This window comes from Rutidosis leptorrhynchoides, chromosome 2, assembly GCF_046630445.1.
Source record: "Rutidosis leptorrhynchoides isolate AG116_Rl617_1_P2 chromosome 2, CSIRO_AGI_Rlap_v1, whole genome shotgun sequence".
Lineage (NCBI taxonomy): Eukaryota > Viridiplantae > Streptophyta > Magnoliopsida > Asterales > Asteraceae > Rutidosis > Rutidosis leptorrhynchoides.
In genome coordinates, this window is record NC_092334.1 from 613,184,088 (window position 1) to 613,202,232 (window position 18,145).

General features: G+C 31.6%; 1 protein-coding gene across 1 annotated transcript; it reads left to right on the plus strand.

Annotated features, from left to right (window-relative positions):
- The first annotated feature begins 7,572 nt into the window (after nt 1-7,572).
- On the plus strand, nt 7,573-13,162 carry LOC139893496 (uncharacterized). The gene is made up of 7 exons (XM_071876655.1): nt 7,573-7,846; nt 8,890-9,643; nt 9,986-10,265; nt 10,346-10,453; nt 10,536-10,814; nt 10,952-11,095; nt 12,693-13,162. The coding sequence occupies exons 1-7, from the start codon at nt 7,654-7,656 to the stop codon at nt 12,873-12,875; spliced, it is 1,941 nt and encodes a 646-aa protein (XP_071732756.1). The 5' UTR covers nt 7,573-7,653; the 3' UTR covers nt 12,876-13,162.
- The last annotated feature ends 4,983 nt before the right edge of the window (nt 13,163-18,145 follow it).

Sequence of the window (18,145 nt, forward strand, 5' to 3'; positions counted from 1 at the left end):
TGGGCATTTAATGACTCAATTCGCATTAAATGACCCAACTACATCACAACCGCCCTCTTAATGGCCAAGACTCGACTTTAGTTACCAACATTAGTGCATTAAAGTCTACTAGCCTCAATTGACATCCACCTAGGGTAATTTACACCCATTTTACCCAAACTAGGTCAACTAGTACATTCTTGACCCATTTTGACACTTTCACATCCAAACTAGTCAAACATAACCCAAATGACATCTCTTTTAATTTTAACAAATGTTTAATGCTTTTAATATCATTAACACTTTCAACTCACAATTACAAGGCCAAAACCCTAGATTATGGCCATTAGGGTTTCATTACAACAACCTAACCCAAATTCACCCATTTTACTCCCAAATGGGTCATACAAGCTTCTATTAACCAAAACCCTAGCCATAATCAATTAAAACTCGAAACTTAGAGTTAGAACTTACCGAGACTATCACTACGTAGCTAGAGTCACAAGGAACAACTTTAATACTTGCTCCAAAGATCAACCCTAAATCCTTCCTCTCTCAATCTCACTTTGAATCCAAATGGGTGTTAGAGTTTTGGGAGAGAAATTGAAAGAAAATGAAAAAGAAAAATGAAATAAATGAACTAGTGGACCAGATTTAATGCACCCATCTGATCTATACGTCCATTTACCATTTTGCCCCTCAAAATCTCTTAATTTAACCTAAAACCGGGACCTGGCCAGCAGGCCTGCCGCGGCGCGGCACTAAACGTCGCGGCGCGACGAATCAAAGTAAAATTCACCATGCTTAAATCCTGTTCTGATCTGGAAACGCTTGATGGGTCGCGGCGCGGACCCGTTTGTCGCGGCGCGACATACGCCTGGGTCTGGCCACTTCGACTAGTTAGTCAAATTTCCAAGGTTTCCACAACTAATTCCTTCATTCTCGTTCCCAATACACGTCTAAGCCTCACATCTAAGTCTCACGAGACCTAACACTACACAAGCTCATTTGTACACTTATATACGCACATGTTAACTAGCACACAATAAATTATATATATACGTTTATCTATACAATTACGCATAAGCTTCCGAATCATAACGTACAAATGGTTAAATATGTACCTTTAGTCACGTACGGGAAAAACGGGATGTTACAATAAATGATCTAATCTGCCGTTTACTAAATCAAAATCTTTACAGAACTCAACGACTTGAATGCAACGTCTTTCAAAATATGCCATGAATGACTCCAAGTAATATCTCTAAAATGAGCAAATGCACAGCGGAAGATTTCTTTAATACCTGAGAATAAACATGCTTTAAAGTGTCAACCAAAAGGTTGGTGAGTTCATTAGTTTATCATAATCAATCATTTTCATCATTTTAATAGACCACAAGATTTCCATTTCCATTTTTCATAAATATACGTCCCATGCATAGAGACAAAAATCATTCATATGGATTGAACACCTGGCAACCGACATTAACAAGATGCATATAAGAATATCCCCTATCATTCCGGGAAATCCTTCGGACATGATAAAAATGAATTCGAAATACTAAAGCATCCGGTTCTTTGGATGGGGTTCTTTAGGCCCAATAGATCTATCTTTAGGATTCGTGTCAATTAGGCGTGCACTAATTCTCAAAATTAGTGATGTTCCCTAATTCTTAGGCTACCAAGCTAAAAGGGGCATATTCGGCTTCGATCATTCAACCATATACTGTAGTTTTGATTACTTGTGTCTATTTTGTAAAACAGTTATAAAAGCAGCGCATGTATTCTCAGTCCCAAAATATATATTGCAAAAGCATTTAAAAAGGGAGTAATGAAACTCACCATACTTATTTCGTAGTAAAAATACATATAACATCATTGAACAAGTGCAAGGTTGGCCTCGGATTCACGAACCTATATATATATATATATATATATATATATATATATATATATATATATATATATATATATATATATATATATATATATATATATATATATATATGTTGGTCAAAATTTGTTTAACAATTTAGTTTAGGTCATAGTGTATCACAATCCTAATGCTCGAGACTAATATGCAAAAGTCAACAAAATTCAATTTGACTTAAAATAATTTTCAAAAATCTATACATGATTAGTATATAGTTTAAATATCGTCGTTTTATATTTTTAAATATTTTTAAAAGATTTAGAGTAAATAATATAATTCATTTATTAATAAATAAATTTTATATTAAAATTTATATAATAAAATATACTTTTATATATATTAAGTAATAAAATTTATAGAGTTCATTTAATATTATAAAGATAATATGATAGGTATTATTAAAGTAATTTTATTACCCGTAGTAAAAATATGTTTGTATCACATATTTATTTGATAAAATAATATCTATGATAATAGTCAGTAAAAGTTATATTATTTTGTAATAATAATTATTATTTTTCTACTACTAATAATAATAATATTTATATTTACGAAAAATGGTATTATGATAATATGATAATTCTAATTATGATAACTTTAATATTTACTATACTTTTTAATATTAACTTTAAAATAATAATTTTATTTAAAATGATAATAATATTGATATTTTGTAATAACTATAACGTTTCATTTAAAATGATAATTTTTGTTAAAATGATAGTTTTAATACTAACGATACTTTTAATAATAGTAATGATAAAATAATAAGAACGATAATTTTGTCTAAATCAATATCTTACAATATTTTAGTTTCATTAATGATACTCATACTTATTATTTCTTAATCGATTCGTTTAATAACTTTTAATTGTCTTTTATAACGTGTTCATTTTAATGATAATAATAGTAATCATAAAAATTAAGTGTTACTAATATTAGTTTTAATAATATTAATGATAATAAATATTATGATAATCTTAATGATAATACTTAATAACTATGTTAATGATAATAATACTAATTATAATTTTAACGATAAATACGATAGTAATAATAATAAAAATAATAATTTTTAATGTTAACACGTTTTATTGATAATGATAATAATAATAATAATAATAATAATAATAATAATAATAATAATAATAATAATAATAATAATAATAATAATAATAATAATAATAATAATAATTAGATAAAAGTTTTAACGACGATAGTAACGACGATAGTAATAATGATTTTTAATAATAATATAAAGATTCAATTGACTATAACTTCTAATCCGTTCATCGAAACCATTCGATATCTAAATGAAAAGTTCTTAATTTTTCGCTAGCTTTCCAACGACATGCATATCTTATACCTTATCTCAACCGCATATGTAACTAATTCAAGATTCAGCACATCCTATCTAATGGAAATATCAAAAGTACAAGCATGCACAATCCTATATACTCGAGCACTAGTCAGGGATACACTATTAGTATGTAAAAATTAAATTATGAGTACTCACGTATCAATATTGAGATTCAATATTGCAGGAAAGGTACGTAAATGCAACGGATATGATAAACATTAGATTGACCTCACGAGCATACCCATGAACCATACACATCACCTCCATAGCTATAACCCATAATTTCCTTAGCCATATCCTACTCATAAAATCCATTTTTGACATAACCCGCTCATGACTCCGTCGTAATATTTTATGTATAAATACTAATAATAATACTACTACTTCTAATAATACGATTAATAATAATAATATTAATCTTAATAATAATAATAATAATAATAATAATAATAATAATAATAATAATAATAATAATAATAATAATAATAATAATTAATAAATATATATGTATGTATGTGAAGAGAGATCGAGGGAAACAGATGAATGAAAGCTGAACCAGAAATCGTGAAATTTAAAGGATGTAAACTCACCTACCACCTCATGCGATCGCATGAGGTTTGTGATAGGGACTCATGCGATCGCGTGAGCCTCTCCTTCATCTCATATTCGCTCAACACAAAGTGTGCTGACACTTACATTACACATGATACTTAAATTATATATTATTTAATATATATTATATTTAATCTTTAGAATTAATTAAATATTATATTATATTTACCTGCGTAGTAAAAATGTAATTTTTGTCCAAATGACTCGTACGTTGTCACTCGACTCATGTACCACTTTTGGTTTTTCGAACGCACTTTCGTACGTTTAGAAAACTAGCATTTTACGTTATGCGACGTGTACCCTTATTAATAATTTGACTTACTCATCAATAATTTACCTTATAAAAAATGTAACTTATAAAATTGAGCGTTGTGGTCATTTGCTTTTATAAATCAGTGGCTCGTTGTTTGTCAAAATATATTAGTTTAAATCAGGATGTTTTATGACTAAATTATATATTTATATTTTCATTTTGAAATATAAATTTGAACTATTCACATAATATAGTTTTTCAAAACTAATGTCATTCCAAACTTATATATTTAGAAATCGTTTAAATATTAAGAATTACTATTTCTTAACATTTGTATTTTAAAGTTTAAAAATTGATATAGTTCATTTATATACAAACGTTCATAAAGCATTTTAATAATCAAAATTATAAAAAAAATCATTTTATTACAAAGGTTATAATAATAGAAGTTGTTATGTCATAAGACGTTTTTAGTAATAAAAGTTTATTATATCGAAAAGACGTTTTCGTTTAAGAAAGTAATGTTATATATGAATCATATCAGGTTTCAAGGTTTTAAATTTCCATTTTAATCATGACTCGTAGGATTAAGTCTAAGGGAAAATCAAACGTATGCAATCATCTTAATGTAAAACGTCGATCTATTTAACTTGTCAATATCTATTTTCTAATTTACCTATATTCCCTAATTTCACTTTTACAATACCTAATATGAAGGTTAATTAATTTATCTTATCAACAGCCACGAGGCAATTATTGTAAGGCATGTATTGGAATTTAACAGAAATTTCCACCAATCTGACTTGCTCTCGCTACTTGACACTTTGTCCTTACTCGAAGATCACTTTACCATTTATTCCAAATATCGTTAAAAAGGAAAAGTTTTCTAAATCAAAGTGGACCTCTCAATAGGGACTCGTAATCATAATTCAATGTATATGATAAATCAATCATTTGATATTATCTTCTAATTCCATCGCTAATCATATTGAAACAAATACCTTCATATAAAGTATTATACGTTTAATATTTTGTTAACATTCTCAAACTGTTATATATACATATACCTATACATATTCATATCCAATTAAATAATGGTTCGTGAATCGTCGTAATTTGGTCGAGGTTAAATGAATGTATGAACACAGTTTAAAATTCTTGAGATTCAACTTACAAACTTTGCTTATCATGTCGGGAATATATAAAGATTAAAGTTTAAATTTGGTCGGAAATTTCCGGGTTGTCACAAGAAGTACAATGACAAGCTACTAAGAACCGACTTGACAAGTGTCAACCTTCTACCGAACGATAATGATTTAGCTTCCAATCTGATAGTCTTTTTTGAATTTTTGGATTACCGGTTGCCATCCTTTCGCATTATTCATTTTAGTCCAATTGAAACTCCGTCGGTACATGGTTCATCCTCCGAACAACCCATTCGAAGAACCATTCTTTCCACTTCATATAGTTATGCTGTGTTTAAACTGAATGTTATAGCGATTAATGGTTCATAAATTGAATGATTCAATGTCTCTAAATAAAGTTTTAGTTCTGAATAGAAGCAAGCTGCTCGATAATTATTTTGAATAAACGATATGAATTTGGTAAAATTACTTTATTAACGTGTTACATGAGTAAAAAAATCAATGTACTTGTTTGTTAACTGTTTTGGATATGATTTGAGCAGAATATTGGATATTTAAAGTGATTAATGATTAAGAAAGTGTTTCAATTTTGAATAATTCAACACTGAATACTGAACCATTCAGTATCATATGTTATTGAGAGATGAGAAACAACCGCGCTAAATGTTGAATGGTTCAGCATTCATCGCTGAATCATTCAGTTAAGAGATAAATAAACACACTCTTAGGGGTGTTCATCGGTTCGGTTTTAGTTTGTTCGGTGGATTCGGTTTTGAATTTTTTTTGGGCAAAATCGAAAATCGAACCGAAAACCGAATTCAAAATGAAAACCAAACCGAAACCGAAACCGAAAATCGAATTTGAATTCAGTTCGGTTTCGGTTAAAACCGAAAATCATGAAAAAATTCAAAATCGTGGTAGTCTAATTGTGGCGTTACTGATGTCTTAGTTATTTACAACCTAAAACAATGACGTACTATTAAATAATCAAGAATCCGATGATTTATTAATATTTACAGCTTAATTGTGACGTTTACTAGTTCCGTTAATAAGAACATGAACATAATAATTTGTGTAACATAAATATAATGTAGGTCACCTAATCGTCATATGGATGAGAACCTACGTAGATGATTAGATCTCAAAATATAATGACACTAAAACATAATTATACAAATTATATATTAAAATTTTTGAATTCGGTTTTTAGTTTAACCGAATTCACAATCCTCAAAATCGAAAACCGAACCGAAAACCGAAATCAAATTCGGTTTCGGTTTTACTCGATCCGAAAACCATTTTTCAAATTCGGTTTCGATTTTTTCCGATTTGGTTCCGGTTTGATTTTTGGGTTAAACGGTTTTAAACCAAATACTTATCACCCCTACACACTCTTACTCTTACATCTTTAATATTGTTTTAAAAGCATTTGTTTCTCTTAATTATAATATATAATACTAATATAAATTATATAATTTTAATTATTATTATTAAAATAAAAAAGTGAGTATATGTAGTCAGTGTTGTAAATCTCCTTACTTCTCTCCGAGATCTCGTTTTTGGAAGGCCGCCGAGACGAGATGCTCATCTCCCGAAATTTTTCGGTCAGCGGGGTCAAATTTGGTCAAAGTCACAATTTCTCGAATTTTGTCGCTCATTTCTTGAATTTTCTCATAAAATCTCATAAAAATGTATATAAATGTTATATATATATATATATATATATATATATATATATATATATATATATATATATATATATATATATATATATTATTTATATATATTTATATTAAAAAAACTAAAAAGTCAACGTAAGCCAACGTTCGAGAACTTTTCGAGATTTTTCCGAAATGCTGAGATCTCCTCAAAGATGTTCAAACGAGATTTCCCGAGATCCGAGATCTGCAACCCTGTACGTAGTTACTCTTGTATCTTTAATATTGTTTTAAAAACATCTGTTTCACTATTTACATGTGCATCCATTAAGTAAAATGTATTGTAACCGTTGCCATTCTATTATCATTATTACCTTTTGTTTAAATAACAAAGACCAAGTAAAAAAGAAAACACGAACACTTTTCTCTGCTCCCTTTTGTGTACTTTTCAAAGTTGTTACAACACTTCTTTCTTTGGCTCTCTATAACTCATCACACTCCAACAAAAAACAAATCATGCAAATTTTCATCCCAAAATTCACTTACAATTTCAATTTCAATTTCAATTTCAATTTACTTCCACTAATTTTTCCTTCATATTCTTCATTTCACCCACCATGGAACATCAACTACAAAAAGAACAAATATCAGACATTGAACAAGTACTTGAATTTTTAAGAAAAAATGGTCTTTCAGAGTGTGAGTCAGCACTCATGGATGATATTCTTGAAAAATCCCAATTGGGTTCTTTTCAATTCCAAAAATTTATCTTTCCTGTACTAAACCCATCTCTACCTTTGCTCAAGATTCCGGCAGCTACTCCGCCGCCGGCGACGGTGGTCCAAGATTCTTCAGATGATGAGTTTCTTAGCTTGGCTTCTTCTACTACTGATTTGTGCTCCTCAGGTATCCTTCCATTTTGTTATATTAAAATATGTTTTTTTAAAGTTAATCTTGATTTATGGAGTGATTATATTTGTTCTATGTCAGAATCTTGATTTTAACTTTATTGTAACTTTAGTGAATTTTATTAGTTTGGATTTGAGAGTTGGGACCACATCATTGTCGTGTTTCATTGTTTTTTCTTGTATATGATGCAAAGGGCATCAACATCAGTAGTTTCTTTAGTTACTTTCCTTATTTGTTTTCCAGAACTGCTTCTTGAATCTTGATACATAGAAAAAAAAAAAAATCATGACCAAAAAAAAAAAAAAAATGGAATAGAGAATGTCCCACTAATTATCCGCCAAATTAGCTTAAGCTTAGTCGTATCTAGGTGGTCTTTAAACCAAGAGGTTGTCAGTTCAAGTTCAAATAGGCACAAGGCCACACGGGTACTAAAGATACTCTCTCGTGCAAGAGAAAAGGTCTGAAACGGTCACGTGATAATCTGGTTATGCCTGAGTAAAAATACTCTCTTTCTCTGATAGCCTGTACAGAAAAAACCTTATCTGTTTACCGTTTACTTGTGACAACCATGCACTCTCAAGATCCTCAATTGAAGACATTGATGTCTTCGCTCTAAATGACATCATGATTAATCAACGCCATAATTGGGCGATATCTGAATCACATTACTGTTATGTTATTGTTTAATTTAGGCATTTTGTAGTAAAGATCTTGATCTTCACAATTCTCTTCAAAACTGGTTCTAGATTTTGAGTTGTGTTTTGACTTTTGTAGTCAAAAGCATTCAAGGTTGTATAAGGGTACCATTATTTGACATGAAGATTTATCACCGGAAATGGTGAATGGGCGGGTTGGGTACTAAACAGGTTTGCGTCATTATGGATATTGAGTGCATGTCAAAACAGGATTGTAATTTTCAAATGTGAGGTAATATGATTACACAAACTACATTTTTAATAAAGTGACGCCTTTAGTAGGTTTTAAGCATTTGATACAATTACAATCCGTTTGGATCATATATGATTTGTGTCGTTGTGCAGAATTCACAAATCCATATGGAATACGCACTACACGAGGGGTTAGTTCTCAAGCTTCATCCGATATGTTGTCGCAATTTGGTACGGCTCGCGATTACCCTGATTTCGATTTACAAAATGACTTAAACTGGTACGCAGAAAGAGACGAAGACTATGCAATGCCACCTTTATTTGACAACTCGGATCCCTTTAGTGGTCCCACTGAAGACAAGTTTGTAATGACATCAGATAAAGAGCATCAAGATGAGAATATTCAACCATTTCTCGAGCCATTTTTAGACCCTTTCGAGCCAACTAACTATCTCGATAAACAATGGCCTTTGACTTCCATTGCGTATGCAAAAGATGGCGTTAAAGTAACTGATTATTACGATTTGGACGGGAATTTTGTTGACCAGGACGTAAATGGTGCGATTGTTTACAGCTCGTTTAAAGGACGTATCATGAAAGATCTTCAAGAAACTGATATGGATGAAAAAGATGTTGACTTTAATTCAAATTGTTATCTTGTTGATGAATCCAAGAATACTATTGATTCTCGAAATCAAATGGATGAAAAAGGTGTTGACTTTAATTTGAATTGTGACGAATCTGAGGGTAGTTTTGGAAGAAATAATCACGAACATCGTGAGGGTGATGCTGCTAAAGTAACAGCCAAAGAAGATAATTCGGATGCCACTAATGATGAGATTTTAACATCGGCAAACGAAGATGAATATGAAATATTTGATTTAAAGATTATACACAGGAAGAACCGGTTAGTTACCTCTAATAAGGATGGGTATCGGGTAGAGGTGGCAAAACAGGCGGGTTGCTTAATGGGTCAAACTGGGTCGCATTACAACGAATGATTTACATATGCTTAAAAAAACAACATTATTATGAAAGTAATGTTATTACATTGTAATAAGATGATATACTCACTAGATTACTTTTGACCTCATTTTGGCTAACTTTGAGTTTTACTTAGTTTGACACATTATCGGAATAATATAACCCCGATTGACCCGTTTTTATATTAATGGGTAGCTATTGCCATAGTTTCTATTTGGGGCGTCTGTTTTAAGTTTATATATAACTTGTTTTATGGCATCTGTAGGACGGGTTTCGAAGAGAATAAGGATCTACCTATTGTAATAAACAGTATGATTGGGTCTCGTTATTGTGTTACCGAGTATCTTGGTTCAGCTGCATTCAGTAAAGTTGTTCAGGCACATGATTTGCACATGGGAAACGATGTTTGTCTGAAGATCATTAAGAACGATAAAGACTTCTTTGACCAAAGCTTAGATGAAATCAAGCTTTTAAAGTTTGTAAACAAGTATGATCCTGCAGACGAGCGTCACATTTTACGTCTATATGATTATTTCTATTTTCAGGTGAGAATCTGAAAGTAATATGATGCTATACACTTATTATATTACTGACTTTTTTAATCATGTTTTTGAAAAATTTACAGGAACATCTTATAATCGTGTGCGAACTTTTACGTTCAAATTTATACGAATATCAAAAGTACAACAAAGAATGTGGTACAGAACCCTACTTTACATTAAAAAGGCTACAGGTTTGATTAATTTGTTTTACTTTGACTAATGAAAAATTTAGTAAAATTCAGGAATTGTTGACTTTTAAAAGTAAAAAATCAGGTGATAACAAGACAGTGTTTGGAAGCATTGGTGTACTTGCATGATTTGGGCATCATACATTGTGATTTGAAACCTGAAAATATACTTATTAAAAGTTATAGTAGATGTGAGATTAAGGTGATTGATCTTGGAAGCAGCTGTTTTCAAAACGACAATTTGTCATTATATGTGCAATCTCGATCTTATCGGGCTCCTGAAGTCATTATCGGATTACCGTATGACGAAAAAATTGATCTTTGGTCACTTGGTTGCATTTTAGCTGAGCTATATTCGGGTGATGTATGTTCTTCTGTGTTTTCTATTTTTTCCATTTTGATTATGAGTCTCGAACGTCTTCATTGATTTATTATTGCAATCAAGCAATTTAATTCTTTAGTAACTAATTTGATTATTATGTTATTTTCATGTGGAACTAGGTTTTGTTTCCGAACGATGAACTTGTGGTTCTGCTTTCACGGGTAATTGGAATGCTTGGGCCAATCGACGTTGAAATGTTGGAGTACGGGCAAGAAACTGATAAGTATTTCACAAAAGATTTCGATCTTTATCGCATTAATGAGGTTTGTTTTCTGCATAATCTTCTACAATAGCTATGTAGAGTATTCTTTAATATATAATAGTTCTCTATTTCTAGTATCTATAATATAATAGCATGTTTATTGCGCTATTTGGGGTTTCAACTAATGCTTCAGTCTCATTAAAAAAGTTGCATCTTTCGACTTGCACAATAGTTTATGAAACGTATTTAGATGTTAGGTAAATTTGAAGAGAATAATCAGCAACTCGGAGATTAATCAGGATTTAATCGCATTAATTTTACACACTTAAATAATAAATTTTAGACAAAATTGCTTAAACCATCCCTTATTTTCCTTGACATGAGCCTGAACCACTGTGTTGTGAAACATTATTGTTGCAATAAATAGCAAATATAATCATTCTGCTCATATATGACTGCCTCATATCTCTTTATGTGTTTGTTTTGTTTAAGTACGATCAGCCAAAATAGAAATACGTTTGATTTTGTATTAGGGTGTTGAAGAGGAAGCGCGGGTTTAAGTTTATGAATGTAAAGAAATATATGACAAAGTTTAAGCTGGGGACTTATTTGAACTCTGACTAATTCCTTTCCTTGGGTGATAGTATTTTAACTATTTCTATTCCTCAGATGGTCATGTTTTCAGTTTTGACCAAATCCTCAAATGGGTGAATTTGTTTGTGTTGTGTAGTGGGTCTGAACCGTTCGATTTAAAACAGCTCCTTTTGTGCAAGTTGAAATGGGTTGGGTCAGCAACCCTTTGTTCATGTGTCAATGAGTTATTTTTCGTTAATTTATATTCATTTGTATTAAACTTAACAAGACAGTTAACTTTTGTTAGGGCTAAGGATAAGGATGTAATTGAGAATAAACAATGTCTTTAAGAACTATTTGTGCAACTATAAATTTAGAGGGATGCAAAGAGCAAAAAAAGAATAACATATGCGTGATTTAAGCAATTTTGTCTAAATTTTAAAGTTATATGTGTAAATAAGAAAACCATAAACATAAATATGAACTTGAACATTGTCTACAAACGTAGACATAAACATAATTGTTCATTTGTTCGAAAACTCTTTTGTTTGAATTTGAATTCATATTAATATATTGACCAATTTTGACTGACTGATTTTGACCAACAAATCCGATTTTGACCCTTTAACCAAATTGACGGATTAATTAGATGGATTTTGAAAAATCGGATCTGCCTGTTAGTAAAAAGGAGTAATCTGGAATTAATGGGGGATTTTTACAACAGTGCTGCGGAGACTTTATCGCAATATGAAGTTAGGGTTGTTTTAGCATAAGAGATTGTCAAATTACAAACATGACAGTTGTTGCAGCAGTTTGAGAATACATGAAGTGTAACAGAAATTTTGGCCTAAATCTTGATTATAGAATAGTTGACTTGTAGAAGTAGAATAATATAGGTTATGGGCACAAAACTACAGAATTAAAAAAAAAAATTGTTAGTCCAAAGTCCAAAAGTATCGAGTTGGGATCGGTCTGTTAGCACTTATTGTACTAATATGATTAGAAGTTTTAGAAGTTGCGTGAAATAATCGTTTGGGTTTTTAAACATTAACTTCATATTATTTGCTTGATCCTAATGCACACAGGAAACTGATCAAGTGGAATACATAATCCCACAAGAAACATCATTAGAAGAACACCTTCAAATTTCGGATACATTATTTCTTGATTTCGTTAAGAGTTTGCTTGAAATCAATCCTCAAAAACGGCCAACAGCTAGTGAAGCTTTGCAACATCCATGGCTCTCTTCATCAATCGATCAACTCTGAATCTTGATACATGTCTAACTGAGTCCTTATAACGGCTTAGCACCAACATGGTGCAAGCGAATCTTGATCCAAACCAAATGGCCATACGGTTAGCCCATTGTTGGTCGTTATCGTTGTTCTTTTTGCACATAAAATGGCCTAGTGATCATTTTGTTTTGATTTTCTTTGTTTTCATATAGTGTTAAATTCATTATACAAATTTTCAAATTTTGATATATACCTACTATATGTATACATGTTTGAGTTCGTAAATTTCTCAATTATATATAAGAACAAATTGTGTTCAAAGGGAATGTAAATTGTGTTCTTATTTAACAAACTTGACTAAATGACTTTTTGTGCTTCCCTCACTAGGTTTGTTGCATGGGAAATTGATGAAAATACACTTTTTTTTAGGCTTCAAACAAAATACACTTTTTTTTTTAAAAAATTGCCTTTTTACACCATTCGGTAGACGGGATTTCTGTCTACCACCTTTATCTGTCGTCTACTACCATTTTTACAAAGTAGTAGACAGTAACAACAAGGTAGTAGACAGTGAGAACAAAGCAGTAGACAACCATTTACAAGGTAGCTGACCGTCTACTGCCTTGTTGTTACTGTCTACTACCTTGTTGTAGGTGTCGACTGATATGTATTATTGGTGTCGACACCTACAACAAGGTAGTAGACAATAACAACAAGGCAGTAGACGGTCAGTTACCTTGTAATTGGCTGTCTACTGCTTTGTTCTCACTGTCTACTACCTTGTTATTACTGTCTACTACTTTGTAAAAATGGTAGTAGACGACAGATAAAGGTGGTAGACAGAAATTCCGTCTACCGAATGGTGTAAAAAGACAATTTTTTTTTTTAAAATTGTATTTTGTTTGAAGCCTTAAAAAAAAGTGTATTTTGAACAATTTCCCTTGTTTCATTATACAATTCAATTTGTATTTTTAGTTTTGGTTAAAAGTTTTATCCCTAAAATGTAGATAATATTTACCATATGCATTTAATTTGGTCAATACATTGATGCTTTACTGTTTACTCTCTTCATTTCCTATTTTTTGTCATCTCTATGGTTAACAAGATTTACTCGATTGAGCACATCGATCGAGTGAGACCTCCTTTTAAAATTTATGTTCTGACCACAAAAGTGTTATAATTTCTTTAATTTTACCCCCAAAGATTTAAAGCATTGTAATAAGACTAGTGCCGACAATGGCCTCTTCAAAATGTCTTCATACCGTCTTTGTTGTCGACGGTTGGCACGGAGCTTCTTCATTTCTTCTCTTGAGAGAGAATTTATAGAAAGATAGTAAAAAAAAAAAAAAAAAAAAAATTGCTTTGCTTCCTGTTTATGAATTTTTAGTAAATTTTGGGTATACAAATTTTAAGGTCTTTAGTCATTTTATGACAGTGTTCAATCTTTTGAAATAAGTGTTACCATAATGTTCAAGTGAAAGTCTATTTTTGAAGCTCTTCGGTCATCTCTTGAGAATGATCTAAGTTACCTTTCAAATTTCTCATTTCTTCTAAATAAAACAAAATCATAATAAATTCCATATGGTGTTTTGTAATGTAATTTATAGTTGCTTATTGCTTATTAGAATTTATATTTATATATTTGTATCTTATATAATATAATGTTGTTTATTGACAAAAGTGTAAGAGCTTGTTAAAAAATAAATAAAATTAATACATTATTAGATAATGTTAAGTAATGAAGGAGGTAGCAACTTCTAATGAGAGACTTAATGACAATGAGACGGAATGACTTTTCTTAATATATTCTAGATGCTTCTTAGATACTTTATAAATTATTAAAAAACCTCATTCGTCAAGTAACTATTTTTCTTTAATGACGATGTTTAGTGATAACTAGTCCGGACTGGCCCGCGCGATGCGGCGGGGGCTTTCGGTCGGCGTATTCATATTTAACGCAGTTTTATTTACAGAAGGGAAAACGGGTCATCTGTTATGCGTCGTTGTTGGTGTCATCGTCTTTAGGTTTTTTTTTAAAATATTTTCGGTTTGAACGTAGTTAGTTTCGTTTTGTTGATAAAATTATTTCGAGTCTAATGGTGCTGGCGAAAAAATTTAACTCGCGGAGAGCAGGAAGATACGGGCTGTCGTTGTGTGTAGCGTTTTTTTAAAAAGTGTCTGTTTCGAACATAGTTAGTATCGTTTTGTTCATAAAATTATTTCGAATCTGACGCTGCCGTCGAAAAAATTTAACTCGTGCCGAGTGGGAAGATACGGGTTGTCGTTGTTTGTCGTTGTTTAGCGTTTTTTGAGAAGTGTTCGTTTCGCATATAGTTAGTCCCGTTGGGTTCGTAAGATTTTTCCGAGTTGAACGGTGGTCTCTGAAAACTTTAACTCGCACCCAGCGAGAAGATAGGGTCCGTTATAAATTCGGGTGAAATTAGTTTCTTATATTTTAATTAAATTATATATTTACTCAACTGCAACATTTACCACCACGATTAGTATATAAGGTTAAATTATGTTCTTAAACCAAAGTGTTAAAACATCATAAATTATCAATGTAAACTTAATATCATATTTATTAAATATGACATAATATAAGTCATAAGAATTGTCAAACCATAGTCGAACATTGACGTGTAAAATATAAAATTGATTAGAACATATGCGGTCAATGCTACAGTCGAACCGCATCATGGGGTGCAGATCCCTTTTGTGAGTCAAATGACTTTTTATACTTTACGGAATGTGTTGGTCATTTGCTAATTTAAAATGTAGGTTCATAAACTCATGTTGTTTAGTTCATATAAGAATTGTCTTGCCATCATCAAAACTATGATTTAACATTCCAATATTAACGTTGATTTAACAACTATTAATCCGCTTAAACCGACGAATATGAATATGGATGGGTAAATTTAAATTAAATGAATATTAATATAGATTGAAAGATATTAAATGAATATAGATGTGAATCATCGCTCAATCCATATATGTTTCATTATCATCCCTAATTGGAGATAGATTAACATTTTAGTACAATTAAAAAAGACAAAATTTCATTCCTCGTCCCTGAACTTAACATCGACTTTGACTCCCGGTTCTTTTTCTTTTTTTTGTGCAATCCGAGTCCCCAAACTATGAAAAGGGTACAGCCCTCGTCCCCCCGTCTACTTTCTGTCAAAACCTACCGTTACCCCTTATCACGTGCATGTCATGTGAGGGCATTTTTGTCATTATTTTTTCTTCTTCTATCATAAAAACCCCCAAAACTTCACCTCACTCTTTATTCCTCGTCCCCAAATTAGGTCAAGTTCTTCTTTAACGATCCTGAGGCTCGTATTCGATGGATTACACAATTCGACCTATAGATCCTGATTACGATCTTGGATTTATTTACGGTGAGTGTCTGTGTATCTTAATTGCATTTTTTGTTCTGTAATTTCACGCTCGATATCATTTTAAACCCTAATTTTTTACATTTTATTTTGTGTTTTATTCGTAACAGGGTGTGATGATTTACTGTTTACACTAAAGATTCATCATGGTGGAGAGTTTACTGATGCTCCAGGAAGGGAATATGTGAATGGGAAAGTAAGTTACATTGATTTTATTGACATGGATATGTTTTCAATACATGAGCTTGACCATCTCATTCAGGACTTGGGATATGATGGTTTCAAGGTGATAGTATATCACTTTCTTAGGCCTGGTAGTGACCTTGATTTTGGTTTAGAACCATTAGGTTCAGATGATGATGTTAGAAATATGCTTAAATATGTCAAAGAAAGTAGGAAGAAGAATAGGGTTGTGGAAATGTCTGTTTACACAGAACATGAACTCAACCCAAAGGTGATTGTGCCTGAGTTTGTTAGTCCAGCTGGTAGAAGTAAATTTGTGCTAAAGGAGATAGTTGAGGAAGAGGAAATAACAGTTAAGAAAAAACCAAAAGGTAAAAAAAGCAAAGTTGCTAAGAAACTAGTTGTAGAAGGAGCTGAAGTAACAGTTAGTGAAGTTCCATTGGTCCCTGCATGTGAAGTTCCAGTAGTAATGGATGAAGCTAATAATGTTGAAGATGATGAACCATTGGTGCTATCTAGTGAAGTTCCAGTAGTTAGTGAAGTTCCATTGGTCCCTGCATGTGAAGTTTCAGTAATTAGGGATGAAGCTAATAATGTTGAAGATGATGAACCAGTGGTCCTTTCTAGTGAAGCTCCAGTAGTTAGTGAAGAAGGTGTTGAAGATGATCAGCCTGAGGCATTAATTGAAAGTGATAATGATGATGATGATGAAGATGATGCTGAGTTTATTGTAGATGAAGAGAATGATATATTTGATGAGTTTGTTGACATGAGAGAATTTGTAAACAATATTGATATTGATGTTGAATACATGGGAAATTCAACCAAACAACCTACTGAAGCACAAAAGGATGACTATGTTGATAATGAAGTTTTTGGTATTGATCAATTTGATAGTGATATTGGTGATGAGGATGACCCTGGTTTTATGAGGAAAAAAAAAATTAAACAATTGAAGGCACAAGAGCAGGAAAGACCAATTGGAGTTGGTACTATTAGGTTCATTCATGGTCAAGAGTTTGGAACTAAGGCAGAGGTTACAGAAGCAATAAATTTGCATGCAGTTGAGAGTAGAAGGAATCTGGTAATAGTGAAAAATGACAAGATTAGAGTGAGGGCAAGGTGTGAGGGTGTTGTTTGGAAAGAGTCTGGTCAAACTTCAAAAGATGTGAAGGTAGGTGAGACTAGTGGGACCAAATTAAAGGTGGGAAATAAAGGGAAAAAGACAAATACACCCACTACACCCAATAAAGATAAGAATAAAAAATCACATCATAGGGCAAAGCACATTGAATGTGACTGGATTTTACATGTGTCCAAGGAACCTAATGCAGATACATGGGTGGTTAAAACATACAGAGATCGGCATGATTGTTTTGAATCAAGAATAATTAGGCAATGTACATCAAAATTACTTTCTAAACAGTTGGTTGATCATTTACAAACAAACCCAGAAATCCCAGTGAAAGCAGTGAAAGCCCAATTAGAGAAGGATTTGGAGGTCAAAATACATCCACATAAAGCTTTTAGGGCACTTCAAAAAGCCAGACAATTGATAAAGGGAAGCTACATGGATCAATATGGAGAACTAAGAGATTATATACTTGAACTGAGAAGGTCTAACCCTGGTAGCACTGTTAAGATTGAGGTAGAAGATTGTGATACACCATCATCAATGACAAGAGTATTCAAAAGGATTTACATATGTTTGGGTCCATT